General features: G+C 44.2%; 1 protein-coding gene and 2 long non-coding RNA genes across 3 annotated transcripts in view; 2 read left to right on the top strand and 1 right to left on the bottom strand.

Moving 5' to 3' along the window:
• Positions 1-5,460: 5,460 nt before the first annotated feature.
• On the bottom strand, positions 5,461-25,386 carry LOC309328350. The gene is made up of 3 exons (XR_014150805.1): positions 25,309-25,386; positions 6,698-6,821; positions 5,461-6,195 (listed from the first exon to the last, which is right to left on the bottom strand). It is a non-coding gene; the product is annotated as an uncharacterized lncRNA (long non-coding RNA).
• On the top strand, positions 6,830-10,529 carry LOC309328324. Its single transcript, XR_014150776.1, has 3 exons — positions 6,830-8,503; positions 8,865-9,062; positions 9,724-10,529. It is a non-coding gene; the product is annotated as an uncharacterized lncRNA (long non-coding RNA).
• The window catches only part of EPOP (elongin BC and polycomb repressive complex 2 associated protein), a 65,206-nt gene continuing 56,885 nt past the window's right edge, over positions 19,328-27,648 (top strand). The window contains exon 1 of the mRNA XM_081837862.1: positions 19,328-27,228. Coding sequence (XP_081693988.1) covers positions 25,298-27,196 — 1,899 coding nt within the window. The 5' untranslated portion in view covers positions 19,328-25,297 and the 3' untranslated portion in view covers positions 27,197-27,228. The remainder of the gene's footprint in view (positions 27,229-27,648) is intronic.

The following is a 27,648-nucleotide window of genomic DNA, read 5'->3' on the forward strand; positions in this document are numbered from 1 at the left end:
ATCTCATAGCTGACAAATTAAGCAATTAACCAACTCTAGGCCAAACCAATCAACCAACTAGAAGGATTACTGTTAATCTCTTTTCCTTAGGGTGTCCCTATTTTCAACGGAGAAATGTTGGGGGGTATGGAGTTACCCGACTCCCAAGCCGTCTGAAGGCAATCCTGTACAGTGAAGGGGTTTTTTTCAACATTTAATGTTTTATTATGTTTTTATATATGTTGGATGCCGCCCAGAGTGGCTGGGGCAACCCAGTCAGATGTGTGAGGTATAAAGAATAAAATTATCATTATGGAATGGGGCGTCCCTATTTTCCTCAGAGAAATGTTGGGGGGCATGCTAGGTATATTTCAAAAAAGGAAAGGGTATGAAAAAATCTGGATTGGGAGAAAGAAGGTAAAGTGTGGGAACGCATTGATTTGGAAGAGAAGGGGAAGAAGAGCTTGCTATCCACATTACATAACAATACAGAGGAGTTCTGGATGTCTGGGTGACCTTGGGCCAGAAACCCAATCTCATCTACCCCATCCATGTTCTTGCTGCTCCTAACCGTGAACTCAAGATGGTGGGTGCATCTCAATTGTAGCCAAAAGGAGAGCACTGAGAAATATTACTGTGCTTGGGGGAACTTGTGTTTCTTGTTCCTGATCAGAAGGATGCAGCAGATGAGGCGTGGCTGCAATATCCATACAGAACATATACAGAAAATTTAAAACACATGGGTTTCCCCCAAATAATCCTGGGAAATGGTACTCTACAGAGCTGCAATTTCCAGCACTCTTAACAAACTACAGTTCCCAAAATTATTTCAGGGAAGCCATGAGTCCCTGCCTCTGCCCTGCCTCCCCTCCATTTTTCCTTTCTCCTCTCTACTGAGGCCTTCCATAGAGAAATGTTTGGGGTGGGGAGAAACTGGGACAAGAGCTAGAATGATTCAACTGAGAATGCCATGGAATATAGATTGGCACTTGTGTGTGTGTGTAACACACTTGGAGGGAATAGCTGGCTGGAACCCTAAACAGAAGCAGCAGAATGCACTGCAACATTTTGTTGCGGCTTTTGGTTGGCATGCATACTTATGGTATGATAAAGTTAAGATCAATAAGGCCTTTAAGAACCATATTGTCAGGAAAGCAGTGTTTAATGTCTGGACAAAATACAAAGACTTACTGGAAAATAAAACTCCAAGGTGGCTCTCACCTCTGGAGGCTAAGGCCCTAAAAAGACCCAATATGGAGGCTAAATGGCCAAAATATTGGGAAATATTAGAAAAAGATGGAGACAATTGGAAATTGCAGAGTTTAGAGAAAATGAAGGATAAGGTGCGAGACTGGTTACATTATGCTCAGATTAAAGAAGTTTTTAAAAATGATAAAAAGTTAGGGTTCCAGGTGGAGAAATCGAAGTTAGAAACTGAATTGTTAGAACCAAAGACTAAGGTATTATCTAGAATGTATAACTTGCTGTTAAAATGGAATACACAAGACGAAATGGTTAAATCGGCTATGATAAAATGGGCACAGGACATTGGGCATAACATTATGTTTGAGGACTGGGAAAGGTTGTGGACCACTGGGCTGAACTTCACCGCATGTAATGCTCTGAAGGAAAATGTAATGAAAATGATATATAGATGGTACATGACCCCAGTTAAACTTGCCAAAATATACCATTCGTCTGATAATAAATGTTGGAAATGTAAAGAAAACGAAGGAACATTCTTTCACCTCTGGTGGACATGCCCTAAGGTGAAGGTCTTCTGGGAAATGATATATAATGAGCTGAAAAAGGTATTTAAGTATACCTTCACTAAGAAACCAGAGGCCTTCCTTCTGGGTATTGTCGGCCAGAAGGTGTTAAAGAAGGACCGAACATTTTTTATGTATGCAACAACGGCAGCAAGGATACTCATCGCAAAAAACTGGAAAACTCAAGATCTACCCACACTGGAAGAGTGGCAGATGCAACTGATGGACTATATGCAACTGGCCGAGATGACTGGCAGAATCCGTGACCTGGGAGAAGAGAAGATGGAGGAAGACTGGGAGAAATTCAAGAAGTATCTACAAAAACATTGTAATTTGGTTGAATGCTAAGAAGGATGCTAGATTATAAAAAACTGGCCACCACTAAATTAGATTTGAAATTTGATGATAAGTGAGACTAAAGAAAATATAAAATTTTTTGGAAGAAGTGCTAGATTATATTTGAATGAGTGGACATGAGATTGTAAACAAGTTGATAATTTGTTTGGAAAAAACTTTTAACGATGTAAATGGGAGCGGGAGACGTGAGGGAGCCCAAAGAAGTGATGAAATTATGTCTGTGATAGAAGTAAGACTGTTTATTATTTGTGCATTTATATTTAAAAACTTTAATAAATATTTATAAAAAAAAACAAAACATTTTGTTGCGGCTCCCATTTGTGATTTACCACAGACGAAGTCCCCACTTTGAAGCACTTACCGTATAGAAATCCTCCTCCTCCTTTTGGGCTCACAATTGTAAAAGCATGAGACAAAAGGAGCTGTAAGGAAAGAGGAAACTTTGCACAATCTGGAAGAGAGTGAAAGAAGGAAAGAGTGGTAAAGGAATTAAAACAAAAACAAAAAACCTGAGAATAGGTGTGCGGGGATAAGAAGAAAAGTCAAATCAAGAGGGAAATACGAGAGAGAGAAATTGGTTTTTTAATTTATGAAAGTGAGATTGGGAAGAGGTCAGCCGAATATTGAGAGGGAGAGAGTTTGCCGTGTAAGGGGCCATGAGAGAGAAAGCATGGAGAGGAAAAACAGCACAAGGGAATGCAGGCTTAATGAGAAGATTAGTATTTGATGAACAGAGGAACCGAGGACAAGAACAGGGAGAAAACAAGAAGCAATGAAGGGAGATAAGGAGGAGTGAGATCATGGCAAGACTGAAAGGTTAAAAGAAGACTTTTGAATGTGATATGGAACAATAGAGGAAGCTGGTAATGGGAAACAGATAGAGGTGAAACACTCGAAAGAAGAAAGAAAGAAAGAAAGAAAGAAAGAAAGAAAGAAAGAAAGAAAGAAAGAAAGAAAGAAAGGCCTAAATGAGTAGAAGGGTTGAAAATAGAGATAAGAGGTTTAAAGCGAGAAATGGGAAGCTAGACGAAACACTGCGGTACAGAAGAGAAAATGATGGTCTGTATTAAAATTTTAGTTGATTTTTTTTTAAAAAAGGATGAATACAAATTCTGGAAATGTTATATGGCAAAAATGTGAGCAAACAAAGGGGGTAGGGAACAAATCACTGGTAAGACCCAAATGCTTTGGCCACTTCCAACCCATACATATAAAACGCTACAATGCCACTTGAATAGTGTTATAATAATTTTAAGGTCTTAGATATATAATAAATGTTCATAAATGTACCAAGCAAACATGTTGTTAGACTATTCCTCTCACAGAGCTACAGTTCTCCAAGTGGCTTAACAGTCAATCCTGGAGGAGCATCTCCACCCCCATCGTTCAGCCCAGACACGGAGCTCCAGCTCTGAGGTCCTTCTGGCAGTTCCCTCACTGCGAGAAGTGAGGTTACAGGGAAACAGGCAGAGGGCCTTCTCGGTAGTGGCACCCGCCCTGTGGAACATCCCCCTGTTTGTTGTCAAGGAAGTAAACCACCATCTGCTTTTTAGAAGACACCTGAAGGCAGCCCTGTATAGGGAAGTTTTTAACGTTTTATTGCATTCTTATATTTTACCGCCCAGAGTGGGTCAGGTGAACAGCATTTAAATAATAAAATTATTATTATCACTTATCCCTCTTCTGAGGGAAATCTGGAAAAACGGTAGCTCTGTGAGGGCAATGGCCTAACGACTCTCAGCAACCTTAGCGCAGTGCAGCCCTCCCAGGATTCTTTAGGTGAAGCCATCAGTGTCAAAAGTGGTATTGCAGTGCTTAAAATATAATTTTGTGGATATGGCCTGTGCCCTGGATGTACAGTGGTACCTCGGGTTACATACACTTCAGGTTACAGACTCCGCTAACCCAGAAATATTACCTCAGGTTAAGAACTTTGCTTCAGGATGAGAACAGAAATCGTGCAGCGGCAATGTAGCGGCAGCGGGAGGCCCCATTAGCTAAAGTGGTGCTTCAGGTTAAGAACAGTTTCAGGTTAAGAACAGACCTCCGGAACGAATTAAGTAGGTACATAACCTGAGGCACCACTGTACTTTCTTTTATCCGTCCTGAATCTTCCAGCTTCAGTGGGCATCCACGAGTTTTAGGGTTAGGAGTGAGAAAGAAACACTTCTCCGCAGTTCTCCTTCTCCAATGCCATGCAGGGCTTTATAAACTTCTGTCGCGTCGCCTCTTACTCCCCTCCGATGTCTTTGCCTGCCTCCCTCATTCCCCTTTCCAACGTCTTCATTCTCTCGCTCCCAGGCACTCGGCTCTTCTCTCTTCCTTCTTGCTCTCTTCCTTTCTTTTGGCCGCCTTCCCTTCCAGCAACCCAGAATCCTCCAATCCTGGCCTTTCTCCCTTCCTGCAAGTGGAGCTCTTCTTCACCTCCTCTGTCATCCGCTTGGCACCTTCTGCTGGTGTATTTAAACGCCTAATTAAAAACTCTACACTCTCGTTTTTTTCTCTCTTTAACAAGCAGGCGTCTTTTTTCTACCTCTCTTATGTGTCTTTTACTTGTAACTCTGAAAGCGAGGTCTCTTGTTTCTTAGTGTATGTATGGTGGGGTAGGATACTTTTTTTTTTAATTCTGAGGGCCACATTCCTTTCTCAGGCAAGCTCCTGAGGGGCCACTGGTGGGCGGAGCCAGGGGCAAAAGTAGGTGGAGCAACCAATATTCCTTTACCTTTCCACAGTGGGCTAGTTTCCATACATACTTGCATATATGCCTACACACACACACACACACACACACACACACACACACACACACACAATGATGTGAAGCAAAAACTTACTGAGCTGGACCCATGGCATATTCTGTGTTTCTCACACTGCACTCTTATATGTACTTTCCTGGTAAATAAACACTGCTGGACTCCAAAGGGCTTACATCCGAGGAGAATTTGTGTAAGATTATGCTGTGTGCTGCTCTGGTGCCGGTTCGCCAGAGCAGCTTCGTCATGCTGGCCACGTGACCCGGAAGTGTCTGCGGACAGCGCTGGCTCCCGGCCTCTAGAGTGAGATGAGCGCACAACCCTAGAGTCGGATACGACTGGCCCGTACGGGCAGGGGTACCTTTACCTTTACTATGCTGTGGGTTAAACCACAGAGCCTAGGACTTGCTGATCAGAAGGTCGGTGGTTCGAATCCCCGTGACGGGGTGAGCTCCCGTTGCTCAGTCCCTGCTCCTGCCAACCTAGCAGTTCGAAAGCACGTCAAAGTGCAAGTAGATAAATAGGTACCGATCCAGTGGGAAGGTAAACGGCGTTTCCGTGCACTGCTCTGGTTCGCCAGAAGCGGCTTAGTCATGCTGGAAGCTGTACGCCGGCTCCCTCGGCCAATAAAGCGAGATGAGCGCCGCAACCCCAGAGTCGGTCACAACTGGACCTAATGGTCAGGGGTTCCTTTACCTTTACCTGTGCTGGAATCCCAGTCTAACATTGGTGTGTTTTTAAAGAGTCCTTTCATACATGGTTTTTATCATCATTTAATCAATTCATTACTGTCCTGAGAGTACCCCCACCACAATCACGAGGCAGAATATGCTTTCAAAATTTAGCATTATCATTTGTTTGTTCCTTCATTGAAAACTGTATTTGTATGCCGCTTTTCCACACACACACACACACACACACACACACACACACACGAACACACAAAATTGCTCAATGCACATCACAACAAAGGAAATGTGAATGTATTTCAAAATCAAGCAGCACAAAAACATAATAGTAATAATAGTAATAATTTTGTTATTATTTGTACCCCACCCATTTGACTGGATTGCCCCAGTCACTCTGGTTGGCTTCCAAGAGAGATTAAAAACATAACAAAACATCAGACATTAAAAACTTGCCTATATAGGGCTGCCTTCAGGTGTCTTCTAAAAGTTGTATAGTTACTTATCTCCTTGGTATCTGATGGGAGGGCGTTCCACAGGATGGGCACCACTACCGAGAAGGCCTGGTTCTCTGTAACTTCACTTCTTGCAGTGAGGGAACTGCAATGTCTTCTAAAAGCTGTATAGTTGCAGTATTTATCTCCTTGACGTCTGATGGGAGGGCGTTCCATATAATAAAACAATGACACAGTAGGAAATATAACAGCATATAAAAGCAACAGAAATTCAGTGCTATAGATATAACAAGGTTGCATCGACAACATCCAATCATAAAAAAATAGCAAGGGAGCTTGACAGTTTCACCCTGGTCCTAGAAAAACCTCTCCTGTGACGTTGCTTACAGTTCCTCTCCCGCAGCAACTTTTTATGGGGCTTCCAAAGATAGGCAATGGGGTAGCTGGGAATACCGTATTTTTTGCTCTATAAGACTCACTTTTTCCCTCCTAAAAAGTAAGGGGAAATGTGTGTGCGTCTTATGGAGCGAATGCAGGCTGCGCAGCTATCACAGAAGCCAGAACAGCAAGAGAGATTGCTGCTTTCACTGCGCAGTGATCCCTCTTGCTGTTCTGGCTTCTGAGATTCAGAATATTTTTTCCCCTTGTTTTCCTCCTCCAAAAACTTGGTGCGTCTTATAGAGCGAAAAATACGGTACCTCTTCCATGATGTTGTTGAAAAGGATGGCCACTACTCTTAGCAGCAACTTGTTACGGATTGAAACAATGCAGCCAGGGAGCGCATGACATCAGTCGAGCCTGGACCATCTTGTTTGTTAACAGCTAAGAAAAGAAAGCTGTGTTACATCAATCAGGCCATTGGTTCATCCAGCACAAGTCCCACACTGCTGTTTCAGGAGGCGTGGAGCCTGCAGGCACCTGAGCCACTGTGTCATTCCCAGGAGAGACATGTGGCTCAGGTGCATTGCAGGCCCCAAGGTAAGTGCCCGCAGGAGTGTATCAAGGGTGTGTGTGTGTGCAGGCGTTGTATATGTGATATAACGTTGTGCCACCAGATGGCAATGTGGAGTCCCATTTTTCTCTACCAGTTTTCCCTGTTTAAATGTACACTTTAAACTCAAATGCTTCTTTGATGTGTCTAGATGCAGCCTAAGTTCATCTAACTCAAAGGCTTTTTTCCCAGCTCTGCCTGAAGGTGTATCTGCATCTCTCTCCACCCATCCTTTCTGAGATCCCTTTAAATGTTGGAAAATGACCACCATGTTTCCTCTCCCCACCCTTCCTCTTTAATCTCTCTTTTTAATATCATCACCATCACATTTATATCCTGTTTTTCCTCTGTGGAGTTGAGAGTCATTTATATATGTTCTCATTCTCCTTCCCATCCAGGTCCAAACCTGCTCATCTTCAGAGATGGACCACAATTCATGGTTTCAGGGCCAGAACAAGACATTTTGGCACCTGAGGAGAACCACAAAATAGCGCATGCATGCGCCAGAGAAAGTCTATATCAGGAACAATCCAATGCAAATAACTTTATTGAACTAGCCATTGGCCATGAGAAATCTGAATCAAAAATAAATACAAGCAAATGGGATGATGTGCCACAAATAATAGTCTCTATTGAGACCTCTGCGTTTCCCTTACAGTTCAGTGCTATATTGCCCAGGGTCTTCTTTCTGATCTTTTTGGCTGCCAAAGCAAAAAAATGACTTCGTGAGTCACTGAAACGTTTACATTGCTAAGAAGCCATAGGACCTTCTCTGCCAGGGAGAGACATCTTTCCTGTATGGATGGATGGTAGGGCGAGAAATTGCCTGGGTCCGATATATAGCGGGCAATATAGTAAATAGTGCAAGATGTCTTCCACCTGCGTTGCCCACATATACAGAATCTGTGTTTGTATGGTACCCTGCGGTATTGTCTGTCTAGGATGGCGAAGAGCGTAGCTTGAAAACGACGCTCTGTAAAAGTGAATCTTAGTGAGGCTGGCTGGAGATTCTGCAGGTAACTGGTTCTAAAATGAACCATTTTTAGTAGGGGGAACAGGGGAGAGCATTTAGATGATTTGGTTGCTTTCAGATCACGTAGTGATTCTGTCCAGTGACACCAATCCCTTAATGATAATTTGTCTGTCTATATAATCTCCTCTAACTCGTGGAAATAATAAGAGTTCAAGTTACGTTGGATGTTAGATTGACACCATCGGTTGTTCTCCAATTCCGCATAGCACCAGGCTGGCAAGCGCTCGCATGGCATGGAGGGCAGTCTTTTCAGGTAATTAAATCAGCTGTACAGTCAGCTGTACCAGAGAGAATAAAGATCTACATTGGGAAGCCCGTCGTCTTCACAGTTTTGACTTCTGGATCCTTGAGTCACCTAGTAGCTCTCTGCTGAATCCTTCCCAGCTTGTCCCACAGTATACTTGGAACTGTGCTGTGCAGCGTCAATCACATAACTCCCAAGAGATGTTTCCTTCCCAAAGCCCAGCAGCTGATAACCAGGTACTGTGCTGTGCAGAGTCGATCTGAAACATTTCCAATGGGCACGTGCATATATTGGTGAAAATCTCGCTTCCTTATCCTGCCTTTCCCAAACCCCACCTCCTGCTCTGTATAGTTTCTCCTCCCTCCCTCCACTTCCCCAAACTCCATAAAGTCTCCCATCGCACATCTGAGCTCAGCTAAGCTGGCCTCGAGTGCTCTAGGGGTCAAAGGGTCGCTGTGGAGGCAGTGGGGGTCAGTGTATAGCCATCCCCGGGTCAATAGGCAACAGATCACACTCCGATTCCAAATCGGGACTTAAAGAAGACAGAGAAATGAGGGAATCCATTCAAGCTAAGAACAACCTTGTCAATCAAAACAGGCATGAGAAATACTGAGGAAAGAAAGAAAGAAAGAAAGAAAGAAAGAAAGAGGAGGAAGCCATACCCTAAGCAGAGTGGGACAAGATGAAATTCTGCCCAGAAAATACACCCATTCTCTTCCCACCACCATTTCAAAACTTTAAAGAATTCTCAACAATATCTTGCAATATTCTCCCCCCGCCATTTTATTTTAAAAGGTACATTATAAATGGGAAGGAGATGTAGTGCTTAGAAACAATTAAATCTCTAAATCAAAACAGAACTTTAATTGTACCGATTGTAATTCTTCTGCACAAATTTATTTCAGGGGCTGATTTAAAATACGATATATCCGCCCTCAAAGAGATAAGGGAGGCTTTGCATTTTACAACATTAGTCTTTAAAAATGTGTTGGCACTTTGAGGATAGTTTCAATTCTGCAGATGCGAAACAGTACACTTTCTTTTTGTTTCTGGTTTGTTTTTGTTTTTTTTAAAAAAACCACAACTATAAAATCAAAAGAAAGTAAACAAGGACGTACAGATCTGCCTTATATGGGAATGCTGCATTATGATACATAGGAAACAAGAATCACTCCCCCACCCCAAAAAAAAATATTCTCCCTTTGGCTGACTTCTGTTAAAACATACAAAACTCATCAGTTCAACAATGATAGCAATGTCCAGAATTCTGGAAAACCAATTTACTAAATGTTGCACTATTTGTTTGCATTCTAAATTGCTTGATGCATTTAGACTGCCATTCTCAGAGCACTTATTAAGAAAAGTCCTGTTAAATCCAGTGGAACTTACTTCTATTAAGGCATGTTTATTTCTCCATTTAGAACATATTTTAATAAAACATTTGTTACCTTTTCAGATGCACACAAGCACCTAAAAAGAAACCAAGGCAGAAAGCCTCAGTTAACTGGAGGGGATACAGCAACAAAGTACATTCTGAATATAAGAAACTGGGAGTGGTGGATGGGAGAGAATACCGTTGTGATGAAAGGAATATTCCCTTATGACAATTGAACATATGGTTTAGAAAACTTCTAAACTGTCTTCCCACCCAACCAGATGCAGGCAGTCAAGAATCCTGGACGAAGATGGAAGGGCGTTTTCACAAGTGATGCAAACATCTGGGTCAGCAAGTTCCATTTGTTCATCAAATTAAGAAGCAAGGTCTGTGTGAAAGCACTTGCAGAGACACAGCTGTGTATGGATCTAAATTTTCATGATGGAAATAATAAAAAGGCACCATCCGTCTGGAAGTTCTGCTGCAAAAGCTGAACTGAAATGAATGGGAGTTGTGTGCAGGAGTGTGCCTGCTCAGGAGAACTCTCTAGCAGACTGGGCCCAGGGTTCAATAAGAAAATTAACAGGGTGTCGGGGGGGGGGAGGAATACATTTTCATCTGGACTCAGTATACAAAGTCGAGAAACACTACCTCTGAAGTGAATGTATTTTCTAGTCTATATAAGTTTTTCATTTTACGTACAGACATGGGAAATATGAAAACAAAGAGCCCCAAGGCGATCTAACGTGTCTCTTGTGAATGCAACCCAGGTAGTGGAGAGTGATCAGGACACTTTTAGGATTCTGTTGTAATTCAAGTTATGGAACAAAGATAACTTGTTAAAATCAAATTAATGATTTCAATGGAATAAAATGCCTTAGACGTTTCACCTGAACCTTTGCATTCTCATCTGTCTGTGTGTATACACAGAAACCTCAAAATACAATTTTCACCTGAAAAAAAAGAGTTGCAAAGAAAAAGGTCTGTTTTTATCATTCTTCATAATCTGCAAGCCTTCTCTTGCAAAAATAAATGTTTCTTTCTATAAGAAGCTGAGGCAAAGCTTTTTTTTTTTAAGCAGAGAAACAAATCACTGTGTAATATGGAAAATGTCAAAGGGAGGCAGAAAAATGGTACAATTTTTCCCCCTGTCTTGAAGACTGATGCATGAATGTTTTTCCTTGGGAATGTACAAACTCATTCTTTTTAAAGGCGGGTTGCTATCATTTGGGGAGGGGAAGGCAGAATAAAGCTATTTCTGTTGGGAACTAGAGGAAAATACAGAAATGAATGAAGATAAAAATAAAATCCTATTGGAAAAAATGGGGGAGGGGAATCCCACAGAATTTAATGAACATGGCTGGATTTTATATATATGGTAGAAGTATTTATGTTAGTTATGGAATTCGATTTGGTTATGGAAAGAAGCTGAGCTACATGGACACAATTAAGTCGCCCCCCCCCCTTTTATTCCCTTCAGGGGATCTATACAGAAAAGTTTCTCGAGTATACAGCCAATTGTTTGTAAAATGGAAGAAAGGTGGTGTGGTAGTTCACCCATATGCTATTTTGTCCCTAGCATGTACACTTGGAGTGCCTGAGGTTTCGTATGGGGTAGCCATCTCCATGCATCACGCAGTTACTACTGGAAGCTTTTCCTCTTCCTGCCAAACATTTTTGCACAACAAATCTAACGGATCCACCTTCTGGAATCCCTTTTCCAGGTGCAGACTGCATTCAGCAACATCTGGACAAATAACGAGGCCATTAAACCTGATTTTATATATTTCACGTTGATGTCAGCATTCAACCCATTTTGGATAGACACCGCAAGACTTCCATTTAACCGTTAAGGAGGGCTGAATGCTGATATTCACATTTTAATACTGACCGAATTTTGTGATTGTGGATTTTGCAATGTAGTGTCCTCTCTCTGTGGGTGGGGGTGGGGGGGACACCCGCAACACATTTAGGAGACTGTCAACGTCCACAGTGGTGTGTGAAACCTTTGGCTTCACCACTTAATGATCACCCCCACCTCAGACAAAGCCTGAATATGTGTGAACTGCTATTCATCTCATAACTCCTGCCTCTCTCTTCCTCCCTTCCCCACTATCAAAATGCGGGTTGTAAGCTCCTTGGGGCAGGGCTCTCACCTAAATCTCCAGCTTTTTTGAGGGGTGGGTGCTTTATATTACTTTGCAAGGTGCCATGTAATTTGATGGCTCTATAACAGCAATTCACCAGCCGCCGGTCGTCTTGGGTCTTTGGACAATTCACCCATATTGTCTTGGCATATTAATATCATCCAGACTCATTACATGTTTGGATACTCACTGTAGCAAACACATTACATTTCTAGTAATGAATTGTGTTGTGGGGTGCAACAGCCCAGAGAAGAGAGCTCTCATTTGGTTGAGCTAAGATAAAAATAAAAAGGTTTTGCAGAGCAACCTTACACACATATTCTCTAAGGAGCAAATCTCATTCACACACATGAAGCAATTATATCTGAAACTCTTGCTCCTATATTAAGCATTCAGAGAACAGAGTGCCAGAGTGTCTTGATTGCCAAACTCATTTATGATTAATGTTGTTGTTGTTGTTGTTAAGTTTTTCTTGCCACCCTTCATAGGAAGATAGCAGTGGTTTACAACATAAAAACACACATACGTAACATTGTAACAAATGCAAAAGTCTCAAGGCCACAATCCTTTACTCACCTGGGAATGAATATCCTTGAACTCAATAGTACAGGATTGCATTGTGGATCCTGAAAAGGACTGCAATTCATTCTGAAAGTGCCTGCAGAACTGAATTTGATACTAAAAAGGACACTTGGCAAAGCTTTCAAACTACCATGCGGGAGGTGGGTGGTGCTGAGGTCTAAACCACTGAGCCTCTTGGGCTTGCCGATCAGAAGGTCGGCGGTTCGAATCCCTATGACGGGGTGAGCTCTTGTTGCTCTGTCCCAGCTCCTGCCAACCTAGCAGTTCGAAAGCACACCAGTGCAAATAGATAAATAGGCACCGCTGCGGCAGGAAGGTAAACGCCGTTTCCATGAGCTCTGGCACTCGTCACAGTCCTCTGTGTGCCAGTAGTGGTTTAGTCATGCTGGCCACATGACCCAGAAAGCTGTCTGTGGACAAACGCCGGCTCCCTCAGCCTGAAAGCGAGATGAGCGCTGCAACCCTATAGTCGCCTTTGACTGGACTTAACCATCCAGGGGTCCTTTACCTTTACCTTTCCCCCCACCCCATGCACTTTAAGTCTCACCGCTTTGGCACAGTCTCCTTTGAACTGAAATGACATAGCTCAATGGAGCTTTCATGTACGGGCTGAAGATGCGTATTTTCCTCCCAGCAATTCCCTTTTCCTTCTCTTCAAGCAAAATGCACGACTTCCTAACACCAGACTTTGATATCCATGCAAAGCTTCCATTGGACCTAATGGCACCAAATTCCGTGTTAAGTGTTTACAGAGCTACAGCCTAAATCTTCAAGGTTTCATAACAAGAAAATGCCCTCCTAGGAGAAGGAAACCTCAGGCTCCAGGTGTGGGGAGACTGAACACAGCCCTCCAGGCCTCTCTGTCTGCATTTGCCTAGCTAGAATGCCTCTTGCTTGCCTTGACCGAAGTGTAGAAACTTTCTCACTTTTGCAAGGGTGCAATGGAGCCTACCACACGGGGGTATGCATCACACACATTGCTCCACCCACTTTTCCTTACAGCCCTGCCCACCAGGGGCATGTAGCCCCTAAAAGGCTGCCAAGCTTGAATGCCTTTTAAAAATAAATAAAAAACAAACAATAAAATCATAAGAAAGTAAACAAGGACATACAGATCTGCCTTATATGGGGATGTTGCATTCTGACACATAGGAAACGAGAATTCGTTTCCCCAAAAAAGTTAATTCTCCTTTTCGCCTGCCTTCTGTTTTAAACATACAAAACCCAACAGGTTTCCAATGGAGGAAAGTGACCCTAGAACTGAAAAAAATTAATAAATCCCGACCCTGTTCTAAAAGCAGAGTTAACTAACCAAGGGATTGTTTCCTGGCTTCCTTCTGATCTGAGGTTGTCATCCTGTGACTGAGCCATACCTCTTCAGACAACGATCATGTCAGAGATAAGGCTATGCTGTATTTCCCCCCGATGTGAAGTTTTCCATGGGAAAGGGGTTTCATTTGTTTTTGGGGAGGTCTGGTACGGAAGAGCATTTGGGTGTTATGAGCCACCCACCCTCCCTCTGAAAATAGTCCAAATACAGGTTTTCCCAACTTCCTATGATTCCCATAATTATTAATTTTATTTCCAGAGTGCCCTTGCGTCCTGCAGAAACCAAGTCTGAGTCATTGGGAATTCCCAGAAAGGTCTAAAAAATTTATCTGGGTGTTTTTGATGAACCTGAGGATGAGGTTCCCTGGAAAGCATTGTCACTGCAAACCACACTGGTTTAACCTACCTGCTCTGGGCAAGTTCCAGACACGGAGCAGCTGTTCCTTTGGAATATCTTAGCAGAAAATAGTTTAGAAAAATGCCCTGCATTTAGCCATTTTAATTAACGCAAGAGAATGTAGACACAGTTTGAAGGGATGAAATTGGGGGGGGGGGGGGAGAACATGGAAGATGTAATGTTATTTTTTATGATACTGAAATTGACCACATGTGTACTTTGTGCAGAACTCTGAACTGGAGGGTATTAAAAATAGCACCATCTTCTTTGGCAAGATGCAGCTGCTTGCCTCAAGGTGAACTCTTTCAAAAAAGGAGATACATTTCACACGCATCTGAAACTTCCCTCATGTTGAAACTTCCCAAATCCAGCCCCGACAGCATTTTGAAGCTGAGTCTGACATCCAGCCACATCATGATGGATAAAACTGTCCAGCAACTTCTTATTTATTTTTAAGTTCAAAACTTCTGGGACTTTCTCTCTACCTCATCCCTTATCCCTCTGACAGGAGGCATGCTTTTATAATATCCTGCAATTGGGAATCGTTTATATAAAGTTCCAGGATATGAAATTTTTTGCATACCCCTTCATGTGATGAAGAATGAGAAGGGAGATCCTGATCTATTGATAGATCTCTGAGAGATTTGAAGTAGATTGGAGATATTATTAATGGCTGGATGGATGGCACAGCCATCCCACCTTTTTCTCGAAGGAGCTCAAGTTGGCATACATGGTTCTCTCCCTTGTCATCTGATCCCCACAACAACCCTGTGAGGTAGGCTAGGCTGAGAGGCAGTGACAGGCTCAAGGTCACCCAGTGAGATATATAGCTGAGTGCAGGGATGCCAATTTCAATAAGATATTGGGGTTGGGGACAGGTAAAGCACTGCTACACATAATCTTTTGTGTGTGTGTTTTGGAGTTTTATTTATTTATTAACATTCTTATGTTACATCGGTAAACATTATCATATTACATCACAAGGCTTATTCTAATATAATTTTCAGCATGTATACAAAGTTAATACAGTGGTACCTCAGGTTACATACGCTTCAGGTTACATACGCTTCAGGTTACACACTCTGCTAACCCAGAAATAGTGCTTCAGGTTAAGAACTTTGCTTCAGGATAAGAACAGAAATCAGGCTCCGGCGGTGCGGCAGCAGCAGGAGGCCCCATTAGCTAAAGTGGTGCTTCAGGTTAAGAACAGTTTCAGGTTAAGAACAGACCTCCGGAACAAATTAAATACTTAACCTGAGGTACCACTGTATACCTAAAAAAACAAGGACAAAAAACTATTCCAAAATCATGTATGCACCAACACATTGGACTTCCTGTCTATCCCGTTGTATATTCCTTTTTTACAAATGAATGTACTCTTATTATTGTATATTTCTTTACATTTTATCTAATACATTCCTATATCAACATGTACCAGTCTGCTGACAGAAAATCCAAGGAATGTGCTGCCCTCTTGTGCCACCGTCACCGCACTTCCACCTTGTTCCCAAAGCAGTCAGTCACTCCCCCTTTGTTCCTGATGTAGATCTTCATTCCTCCCCCCCCCCCCCCGTTCTTGATGTAGGACTTCAGTCGCCCCTTCTTCCCTGGCGGGTGGGTGAGGCACTGTTTCATGGTTCGCCTCAGGTGCCGCAATGTCTTGAGTCAGCCCTGCCTATCTCAAATCAACTCCATATGTCGGGAACCCAGAAGCTCAGGGACAGAGGCAGGGATTTGGGGAGATGTGTGCAAATGGCAGCACAGTACCAATTGGCCTGGAAACTGGGGACAATCTGGGGAAGGGGGAAGGCCGGGGAGGCAGCTGTCATGTGCATATGCCTCAGTCCCACCATACAAGTTGCACCACGACCCTTTCACGCCCATCAATTAACTTGCAGGGCAGGAGTGTATTGATTGCCTCCCCTACCACAACAATCCTGTGAAGTTGGCAGCTATTGTTCTTATTTTACAAATGGAGGCAATGAGGCTTACAATAGTCCCCTGCTCCCGTAAAGGCAGAAATCTACTTGACGACCCACGTTTACCACAAATCTTAAAATCCCACTGCTTTTCAACATGTTCAAGATTTTGTTCATCCTGATACAAACCCTGCAAAAAGAATCACCTCTATTACACCCATTTAACAGACCAGAAGACTGACGCCAGGAGACTCAAACACCATCATTTACTTATTTATTATTGTTCCATTTATATACTGCTTTTAAGACCAGCTTAGGCTTCTGAGCTGTTTATGAAGTATAAAAACCAGTCACACAGAAGTTAAAATATAAACATTCTTAATTAAAATACACACCCAACAAATCCACAGCTCAAGCAGTGTTTTAGACCCCATTTCTCAAATCCAAAGTTATTGGAGCAGTCTATGTGGAGAGGTGCCTTAGCTGAGCACAAGAAAACCAGGTGGTGAGCCAGAGGTGAGGCACAATTGCTTAAAAAAGCTAAATCAATCTTTATGGTTGCATAAAGTGAAGTGCAGTACCTAGATTACAATACGTAATCTAGCTCCATTTTGTTCTGTGCTGGTCAGGCTGCCTCTGGAGTGCCAATTCGAGATCTCAGTGCCACATTTTAAGAAGCACACATACAAAAGGGAATATTGAGGGTGGGTGGGGGCCTGGAAAACAAGTCCTCTGGGGCATGGCTGAAAGAGCTGGGAATGTTTAACCTGATGAAGAAAAAGTTAAAGGGAGACATGGTCATGGCCCTTCACACATCTTTGGTGTAGCCACAGAGAAAGTAGAATAATAAAATCGTAAGAGTTGGAAGGGACCATGAGGATCGTCTAGTCCAGTGGTTTTTCAACCAGGGTGCTGTAGCATCCTGGGGTGCCTTGAATGATGGCCAGGGGTGCTGCAGGCAACACTGGCCTCTGTCCCTCTTTCCTTCCTTTCCTTCCTTCCTTCCCTGCTCTGATTCCCTCTGACATTTCTGCCTCCCAAAGATTTGCACAGCTGTTTATTGCAGCAGCCCTGGCTACAAGCTCCCCAGGTGAATGGTGCCTCTGGAAGGCTCCTCTCTTTGGGGTGGGGGCAGCTCAAAGACCAGGGATGGCAGCGGCTTCCCGGAGGACTCCCAAGGAGAGGGGAGGGAGGCAGAGGGAACACTTCACAAGGGAGGGTGTTCAAAAAAGAGTAAGAGGCTGCCAGCTCTGCAGGCAAGGGCTGGCATAACTGGGCTCCTGAGCCCCACAGGAGTGCCACAGAAAGAATGTACCGTATTTTTCGCTCTATAAGACGCACCAGAGCACAAGACGCACCTAGTTTTTGGAGGAGGAAAACAAGAAAAAAAAATATTCTGAATCTCAGAAGCCAGAACAGCAAGAGGGATCGCTGCGCAGTGAAAGCAGCAATTCCTCTTGCTGTTCTGGCTTCTGTGATAGCTGCGCAGCCTGCATTCGCTCCATAAGATGCACACACATTTCCCCTTACTTTTTAGGAGGGAAAAAGTGAGTCTTATAGAGCAAAAAATACGGTAGTTGGTTAAGGGAGCCATGGACTCAAAAAAGTTGAAAACCTCTGATCTAGTCTGAACCCTTGTAATGCACGAACATGCAGCTGTCCATGATGGGGATCGAACCTGCGACCTTGGTGTTATCAGTACCACACTCTCATCAACTGTGCAGACTTGCTTTCTGCTGCTCCAGGGGGCAATGGGTAGAAATGACAGGAAAGCTTTAGATCAGGGGTCAGCAAACATTTTCAGCACCACTGTCCCTCAGACCTTGTGGGACTATATTTTGAAGGGAAAAAATGAATAAATTGCTATGGCCCACAAATAACCCATAGATGCATTTTAAATAAAAGGACACATTCTATGCATGTAAAAACACACTGATTCTCGGACTGTCCATGGGCTGGATTTAGAAGGCGATTGGGCCGGATCTGGCCCCTGGGCCTTAGTTTGCCTACCCATGGTTTAGACTAAGCAGCAGGAGAAGCTTTCTAATAGCAAGAGATGTTCAACAGTGGAACTGCCTGGCTCAGGAGGTGGTGGACTTTTCATTCATTGGAAAGTGCAGGTCAGTTGGGCATCTGGCAAGAGGTTTGGTAGCTGCATCCTCCACTGAGCGAGGAGCATGGTGAGGCAGGAATGCTTCTGTGACTGCTCACAGGAGTGTTTCCCCAACTCGATTCATGCACATATTCTGCTTTTCCCATTTGATTTTCACCACTCCTTCAAGATCTAGTATAACAGAGAACTGAGAGACAGGACCTATGGAACTATGCTGCCCCTGGGTTCAAATCATACCTCTCCAGAGACACTAGATGGTTTTGACAAAACAGTGATTAACCTCAGCATGTTCCATCTGTAATAAGGGTATAACAACAATGACTTACGTTATGGGGTGCTTTCAAGGATGAGCAAGATAATGTTATAGTGAACACATAAAGCGCTTTATAAATGCTAAATACTACTGTGGTTGTATAAGTGTCATTGGAATCAACAGGGTGAATAACCCATCTAAACTTTGCAGGTTTCTCAGTTGTATAACTCATTCAAGTCACACCAAGGCCTGAAAACCACCACCATTCAGAATCTGGACTAATCTCTTGAGCTGCTGTGGTTAATGGACAATTTAAAGGGACACAGCACTTGTGCTGTTTTGGGTGGGATTCTTAATCCCAAATTCTGCATGAAAATTGGCCCCCACCCTTGCCCACCCACCAAGACGTTTGCAAGAAATGAGTGCATTTTAAAAGAACAAGTTGTCACTCTCCATATATTTTTTGGAATGCATGAAGAACAAACACGGAGGTGTAAGGAACTCTTTTTACACTGTTGCAAACATATGCAAGTCAGCCATTTCCGTATGAAACATAGCAAAATACGGGTGCATTGATTGACTCTCTTTATTAAGGAACTTAACGAATTAATCATAATGAGTATGGCTTCATTTGCAGCTCCCATCTCAAAACCAGGTGAGCAGCCACACAATCCTATGTCCAGTCAAAATCGATGAGCCTCACTCCAATGGCAGCAGCTTTAGGACTGGATCAAGGTTTAAAGGACACTGTAAAAATCCACTTTCCAGGTGAGCTCTCTGTTAAGGTGAACATGAGCCTCTGGCATCGATGCTTCGGCTGTTCCCAAGTGCTTGCAGAAGGAGGGGGCTAAAATTTGACCCAAGATCGACTGCAGAAAACTTTTGACGGCTGGCAAAGAATCCTGTGGAATCCTCAGTTAACAGTCTTGGGAATGATTTAAAAAAAATGGTTTCCTTTAGCAACGGCCAAACGTGACAGGTCTATAAGGGAATGACACTCTCCTGGGGTAGATCTGGATTAGCACTGAAGAGTATGACAGCGAAGTAATAAACTCACACAAAACATCTCCTGCGGCACCCGAGGGCCATTTCATAAATACTGCACAGGGGGCAAAGACAGGCTTCACACAAGGGGACTGCACTCAGATGCAGACAATCACAGCTCCCAGCAGAGGAGACCTGTATCATGCAGCCTTCACCGTATTCTCACACTTACATGTTTTTAAGTACACACTTGAAGCAAACTTACAGGGAATCCGCCAACTCCCACCAAACAAAAGCAGCAGCAGCAGCAATTCTTGGATCCCGAATTGGTCCCGACTGGCTTATTGCTACAAGCAAAATGGATGTGACAGATCTGTGCGTTCCAGCCCAGATCTGTTCTGAACACAAAGAACGGGGTGGCGGTCCAGTTTTATGAGTAAATGTCTGAACCAGAGGAGAGGAGCTGAACGTTACCTTCTTGTGTGCATTGCTCCAAGCTGCTCCCCACCCCAGGATCACCTCTTGTATTGGAGCCCAGCTGCATGCAGAAAAGGGGAATCTGAGCATCGCTGCCTGTGCATCCCCCACTGTTTCATTCTGTTTAATATCCACCTGCTTTCTCTGTGCATGGGGCATAGTTGGGTTTTGACACACAGACCTGCTCCCATCACGTCCAGTTCGATCCCTTCGTAGGTAGCCGTCATTGCTCTCCGTGCACAGAAAAGGAGGTTGTCCTGAATTGTGTGTTGGCAGAAGCTCCCCAGGGCGAGAGCGGCTCTATTAAACACATACCAAGCATGCAGGTTGAAATCAAGGACGGCTACAAGTGCTTCAGTTGTGGTGGGGCAAAACCTTGTGCTCAGATATGCACTTGAAAGTGTGCACAATTAAGAGAGCCAGGGGGAAGGGCGCATTTCTCTACCTGCCCGTCTCCAAAAGTACAAATTACAAGGGTTCTCTCTCTCTTTTTTTTTAAAGGAAAACAATCCCATGGAGTTTAAGGCAGTCCAGTGTACGGCACAGCCACAGAGGAAGCTCTCCTGCACAAAATGCGCTGAAATAAGATGGCACTGCAAAAGTATGCACATTTCAGGAAGGCTTGTGCAGGAGACCTTCCCAGAGGATTCTGCCCACCGTGAGCAAACCAGCATCCCTCCACCCTTGTTTTACTTTGATTAGGCTGCCTGCAATTTGAGCATTCTGCGGGAATAAACAAACAAACAAAAACCCAATCAGGGATCCTCCTCTTCACATCTGCAAAAAGGAGTGGGGAATCTTATTTTAAGATGCCCATCCAAACCTCTGTGTCATGCAACAAGTAGAACCCAAATGGATGAAACAGTCAAACATGAACACATACACACACGCAAACACACACAGAGAGAATTTTTTCTTCTGGGAGAATTAGAGGCGGATTTTTATTTAGGGGAACATGGTCATTTTCTTAACCAATGAAAGATTTCTGAAACCTTCATCTTTGTTAATGGCATAAAGGCATCTCCCATTTATTTCCGTTGGTTTTTTTTAAAAAAGCAGCAGAAACAAAAGTCAGAGGTTTTGGGTCACTGACATAATTGATGAGAAATACATGCAAATAAGGTCACATGCCCCTTACTTCAAATCTCTCCCTTCTTCTTTTGCGCAACTCATAAAGTTGTCAGCTATCAGGGACTCCTCCAATGGTTTGGTATATTCCTAATCCAGTGTTTCAAATTTTAAAGATTGTGTTCCTAGCCACTGCCATCCCTGCCCTAAACACACAATTTGCTTGGAAGCTAATAGTGCAAATCAATAAATATGTACTAAGAAGCAAATCTCATTGACTCCTGAGAGCCCTACTCTCAGGTAAGTGGGGACAGCCCAGGCCTTGTTGACTGAAATGAAATTCCTGAAAGTAAACATATATAGTATGTATTGTATCCTTAAGGAGAAAATATTTCCAAGGGAAGGACAAGCTACAGGATGACAAAAAAGTGTTTCAGTTTGCGATGATTGGAACTGCTGCGTTTTTCGGTTTGTGAATTCTTGAGAAAAAGAGATTCAGATTTTTATTTTTGAAAAACATATAGCAAGGGCAACATTAATAGCCGCATTCAAAATAACAACATGCTTTTTTTTAATGACATAGCTCACTTTATCCTGAAGGTTGGTGAATTCCGTTTATTGTTAATTTTTTTTTACAACAACAAAGCACTGTTGAATTCAGATCCAATCTAGGGATGTTAAGTCCCCATATCAAATCTGCATTGCTGGGCTGGGTGGGTGGGGGGCAGATCCCATTACAAAGGGAAACAACAACATGGGTAACAATAGCAGAGAAAAGGGGTCAGATACTGAAGTGAATAAAAGATATAGAGGAAGGAGTGGTTGGATAATCATGATGTACAAAGGTAGGCAGCGTGGAATAGATATGAGAGACAAGGAGAGACAGTAAAGACAAAACTGATGAAGTATGGTGAAGGGACAAAATCTGGGGATTTCTGCACCTAAAGACAATTTTACATAGGGAACCCCCCCCCCTCAAAGGTGACACTTTTCCTCTGAGTCCATTTTACCAAATCAGGAGTAAAAGAAGGGAAGGGTACAGTCCAGAAGTTCTCCTGCGCAAATACCACCGCCCCCAATCTTAATAAATGGAGCTTGTGCAGGAGAACTTCCCGCTGGGTTGTGCCTTCACAGAGGTAGAAATCAATGACTTAAGATCAACTTCCGAAACAAAAACTTTTTTTTTTTTTTTTTGGCAATACATGCAAAGAAAACATTTCCCTCGGAGGATGTTTTAAAGAAAGGTGGAATTAAATGAAAGTACGTAGATTAGTGGAAAGGGAAAGCATGCATATAAATTTAGCAGCAGCAACAACCAAAGGATGCCGCCTTCCCACCGGAAATCGTCAGGCTAACTTGAAGAGAAACAGTGCAGTTAAACAATGGGCTGAAAGGTGTTTAGCTGTGTACTGGATTGTGGCCCCTGGCTCCTTTCCAGAGAAGTCAAGGAGAAGCAGAGGGTTACATCATGCCCACCGCAGAACATAAGAGCAACTGCAACACCCATTTCCTCATAGAGGCAAGTGAGGAATTACCCATGTGCTACAAAAGGGTTGGGATGTGCAGCTCCTTGTTCTTTGCTCAACAGTCTTCTTCACACTTGGTACGGAAAACACACACTTGGAAACCTATTCTGGCACACCAATTACGTTGGCTGCCCCAAGATCTACGGATGAAGGGTGGCATACAAATTTAATAAAATTAATGAATTAATGGTACTTATACATCTACGCATCCTGCCCTGCATTGGACAAAACTGTTGCTTAAGCATCCTGACGGTTATGATACCCTGAGCATATAAAATATATATATTTACCTACTTGAAAGCAAATTCCATGGAAATCAGTAAAAATCCACCTCCAAGAATTGACAAAGGAAGAGATTCAACTTCAAAAGACCAGATTGCAAACTAGCTTTCTTCAGGCACAATTTTATACAGAAGCGAATACAGCTGGTTATTTTATATAAAAACAGGATCAATAATCATTTCTGACCCCACAGAATGGAACGAACTATGATTCTTTGATCTCGGTTAATTCCGACAACCTGTAGGCTTAACAGAGGCAAATGCGAATCATATGCAAAAACTGTATATCAATGGCACTTGACACCTTACAGATTTATAAGACATATACACATCAAAGTGGAGAGCATTCATAGACAATGCTGAACTTTTTACATGTCTGGTGGGAAACTCCCTATGTTTTTTCCTTTTTCTTTTTTAATGGACCGGAAAGAGATTTTATGGAATATTTAGAAGAGAAATAGAATCAAACCTGCCCTTTCAATTGCAATGCAATTGTGGCTTGGATATTTTAATAGTTAAGACCAAGGCTTTGTTTGTGAATCTTTTGTACAGCAACTTGTTTACTGGCAAAATACAGGAAATCACCTAAGATGCTTAATGGTTGCAAATGCAATGGGCCATTGAATCAATTGAGAAGTCTAGAACATACTACAGAGAGCTGAATTTGAAAACATTTGGTCAGTCTTTATGTAGCAGTGTAGGCATGAAAAGTGTGGAGGTATCTTTTGTACCTAACCACCAATTTTAATTTTAATTTTATTTTTTTTGGGGGGGGGGTCGGGGTGGCAGAAATGGCAGTTGTGAAAAGATACAATTCCATGTAAGAACAAAAACCTTTCTTACTTCAAAGAAAATAAGCTGGTTTTTCACTCTGGTTATTTTGTTTGTCAAATCTCTTTACATACTGTTTGGAGCTAGAAAATGCAACCCACAGATTTTTACATAAAACCCACAGAATCAGCGCCCTTAGTTCTTGCACAGCTCCCATTCACTTCAAATGACATTGGAACTGGACAACTTCCTGCTGTATTGCGACACATATATTGTTATAAGTAAGTAACAAAACGGTTGCCTCCCCAATACTCTCCTATTTCTTAAAAAAAAAAAGGTGAGGACTCAAGAAGAGCTCATTAAAAAACACAATTCATTCAGAAGGTTGGCGAAAGGAAGAAAACATATCTGGGAAAGGTACAAAGAGACAAAAGATTCATGGGGGGAAAACAGTAATGAAAGATGCTTAAATAATAATAATTATGTTATAGAGGGTGTAATTATTGCAGAGCAAAAAAAATATTGATCTGGTTTTTAAAAGAGCAAGCCATTCTTGTGCAAACTGATGGGTGCCTGTCATTCTTAAGCTTAGCGGGGGGGGGGGGGTTAAATAAAATTCTAAAGGCTATCACCCTCTCCCCAGTCCAAAAAGCATTCCCAAAGACAGAAAGCTATCAAAGAACATTGTATTTGCCTCCCAATACAGCAGCTTTTTAAAAAAGCCTATCACAATATATAATCCTAGCTAGAGATTTGGTAAGTGGGGGAGGGGGGCCTTCAAATGTAATACAGTTGGCAAGTATTAAAACATTAAAAACGTTCGAAGGAAATATCAGATACTGCAGATTTTATTTTATTTTTTAATGTAAAAGCAGTACTTTGAAAAGATTGCAGAGATTGTGTAGAGAGCAACGGCAGGGAAATGGCTGTATGGGCTACATACGTAGGCACATACATAAAAATCTTTTCACAACCTCCGCCTCTCAATTCACATGTATATACGAAGCTCCTCTTACTTCTTTGGACAGTGTCAGATCGACTCTTAAATGAAAGGGTTTTTTTTATATGAGGGTTTTACGTGGGGGTGGGGGTGTGTGTTCGATGTTGGGGGTTTTATGACATCACCAGGTTAAAGTACCCAATCAGCTCGCGCTCTGGAGAAAATTATTTCGTGGGGTGTTTCCTATAATATACTGTACTTCCAAGTCTGTCTTGAAGAAAGAAGCCAAAGGGGGGTGGGGGAAAGGTGGACATGACAAGGATTTTGGTGTGCAACCTGGGTGCTTTTAAAAACCTCTTTTACGGGTTGTGTGTTTTTTTTAATGTGTGTGCTACTGTCTCTCTTTTTCTTCGGCTGTGGACTTCGTTGGTTTTAAAGATCTATCTGCAAATTCAAAGGAGAGCTTTTTTTTTTAAAAAAAGAGGCACGCTGAGAGGGGGGAGATTCCTTGTTTCTTCCCTCCCTCCCCTCCCCACCAAACACACACCGCTGGACTAAGATAGGAAAGGTACCAGGAAGAGGAGGAGGAGGAGGGAAAGGACCATGGCAAGACCACAATCTTCTCCTTTGCAACCCTCTCTGGATTTCTAGAGTGGAGCAAGAAAGAAAGGCAGCGAGAAAAGGCGGCTCTGGAGCCTCAAGGGATGCCTTCGAAAGGAAAATTCATCACTCAACGGCGGCGGGTTGATTTTGGGGGGTAGGAGGGAGCATGAGGAGGGGTTGGGAGAGGAACCCCTCTTTCTAGCTCCCCCCTCGCTGGTGGCTGCGAAGCCCCCCCTTTCTTTTACGAATAAGCAGATAAACAAACATGTTCCTGACCTGCGGGATGGCTCCTGCCGCCGCCGCCACCGTGGATTACAATGGAGATTTCCAAGCTGGCTACCAGGAAATCGACGGCATCACTTTGGGCTACTTGCAGATCAACGGCACGCGGATGTTCGCCCTGACGCAGGTCTTCAGCGACCTGTTTAAGGACATCCCGAGGGCCACCGTGAGCAAGAAGATGGAAAGCCTCAAGATCCAGAGCCGCCGCTGCGACCTGAAGGAGCTGCGCACCCTCAAAGCCATCCAGTCCGTGCCAACGCGCGCCGTCAAGTGCTCGCTCATCTCCAAGGCGGACCTGGAGGCCCTCTGCACCTCTTGCAAGGCCCTGGCCCCCAGGAAGAGGAAGAGGAAGAGGAAAAGCAAGAGGAGGGAAGCCGGGGACCTGTTCAACCGGCCCCGGTTACTTCCCGCGTACGGCGCAGCCGACGGCGCCTTTCGCGCCAACGTGGGCTCCGGCTGCGCCAAACGGGACGCGCTCTTAGGGGCCCCGTTCGCCAGAGGCTACGAGAAAGCCGCGCCGCTGCCGAAGAGCTACAGCCGCAGCGGCCGAGAGCAGCTCCTGGCCGGCGTGCTGAGCGCTTACCCCGGCGACTTGCAGCTCCTCCACTCGGCCGTCAGGGCGCCCGGCACCGGCCAAGCGCCCGGCGAGGCGGAGGCCGGGCGCACCAAGCGCTCGGCTTGCGGGTGCCTGGGCAAGGAGAAGGGTCGCTCGGCATCCTTCGCGGGCCCCAAGAGGCAAGGCACGTCGGCCGGCTACTCCAGCGACTCGGATTCCAGCGGCGCGTCCAGCCCGGCCAGCTCCAGCGACTCCTCGGAAGAGGACGACGAAGACGACGACGACGACGACGAAGAGTCATCTTGCAGCAGCGAAGAAGGCAGCTCCTCCGGCTCGGAAAGCAGCTCCCTGTGTAGCGGGGACTCGGTGCAGAGTACCCGCTACAGGCAGGCGGCGCTTCCTCGGATCCCACCCCAAGCTGCCTCTCCTCAAGCCCTCTCTGGCGTAGCCAAAGCCTTGCGCCCTGACCCGAACTTACTCTTCTGGGCCAGGACGCTGCGCGCCTCCACTTTGGAAAGTTTCAAGCCGGCTCCTACCACCGCGCCAAAGGTGCCCCCGCGTGAGGACCCGGAACCCGGAGTCAAGCAGGAGGCGAGGAGCTCTCGCGTCTTCCCTGCCCGTCCCAGCAGCCCCAGCGAGGGCCCGCAGCCAACGCGAGGCTTTCGGGAAGCTTCGGAGTTGCGCGCCCCGGAGCGCGAAGACTTCTCCAAGGACGCCGCCTTCCTTTGCTCCAGGGAGGACCTCCACCTTGGCGAGCCGGACAAGGCTGAGGAATCAGCTCTGCACCAGGACTCCAAGGAAGGGTCCGGGAGGGAAGCTCAATTCGACAGGCTTATCAGGCAGTCCAAGCTGTGGTGCTACGCCAAAGGCTTCAATGTGGACGGGAAAGGTTTGCGCAGGGCCGAGCAGGCCAAAGGGAGTTCCTCCGCCTCCAGAGCCGGCCTCCTCAGCCTGGCCAAAAGCGGCAGCGACTTAGAAAGGAACGCTAAACGCAGGCGTGTCGAGCAGGAAAGGCAGGCCAAAGGGAGGCCCCCGAAGATTTCGAGGAAGACGACCAAAAAGGGGGCCACGCCGCCTTGCAAACGCTTGCTCCACACCAGCCCGGCTCCTGCCAGGAATCCGTTTTCTTTGATGGGTACCTTTCCCTGTACGCCCGCTTTGGTCGTCGGCTCTGATGGGGATCTGTGTCCTGCGTCCTCTCTGTGCGTAAAAGACTCGTGCGCCCTCTCCAAAACGCACCCGCTTTGGACCTGGCAGCTGGGGGGCAATGCCATCCCCGTGCCCCCCAGCCTGAAATTCCGGGGATACCGTTTAGAGGACTTCTAGATGGAGGATATAAGCTGGTTTACGTGCAACAGGTTGACTTTTTTTTTTTTTTTTTTTTGGATGGGGGACGAAGCGAATTGAATATGTAGCCAAAAAAAAGAGATGGAGAATCTGATATTGCAATCTGAAAAAAATTATTTACTCGGCTGTAACATTTTTTGTTTCAGTGGCCTTTAATTCCAAATAAGTGTGTTGGTGACAGCAGCTTGTGATCTTAAAACACAGTTTCTTAGAAGTAGGTTCTACTGAAATCAGTGGAACTTATTTTCAAGTAAATGTGTTAAATAGGGTAGGAAGAGATCCGACTTTCCAATCATGATTACTTTTTTTTTTTAAAACCTCAAGGATGCCTTGACAAATGGAATTTCTGGCATTCCTTTACTTTAAAAAGAACAAAAGCTTTGTTTTAAAGAGCTTTCTCATTCCTCACTTTCTTCAAAAGATCCCACAAC

The sequence above is a fragment of the Podarcis erhardii genome (assembly GCF_964252035.2).
Source record: "Podarcis erhardii genome assembly, chromosome: 13".
Classification (NCBI taxonomy): domain Eukaryota; kingdom Metazoa; phylum Chordata; class Lepidosauria; order Squamata; family Lacertidae; genus Podarcis; species Podarcis erhardii.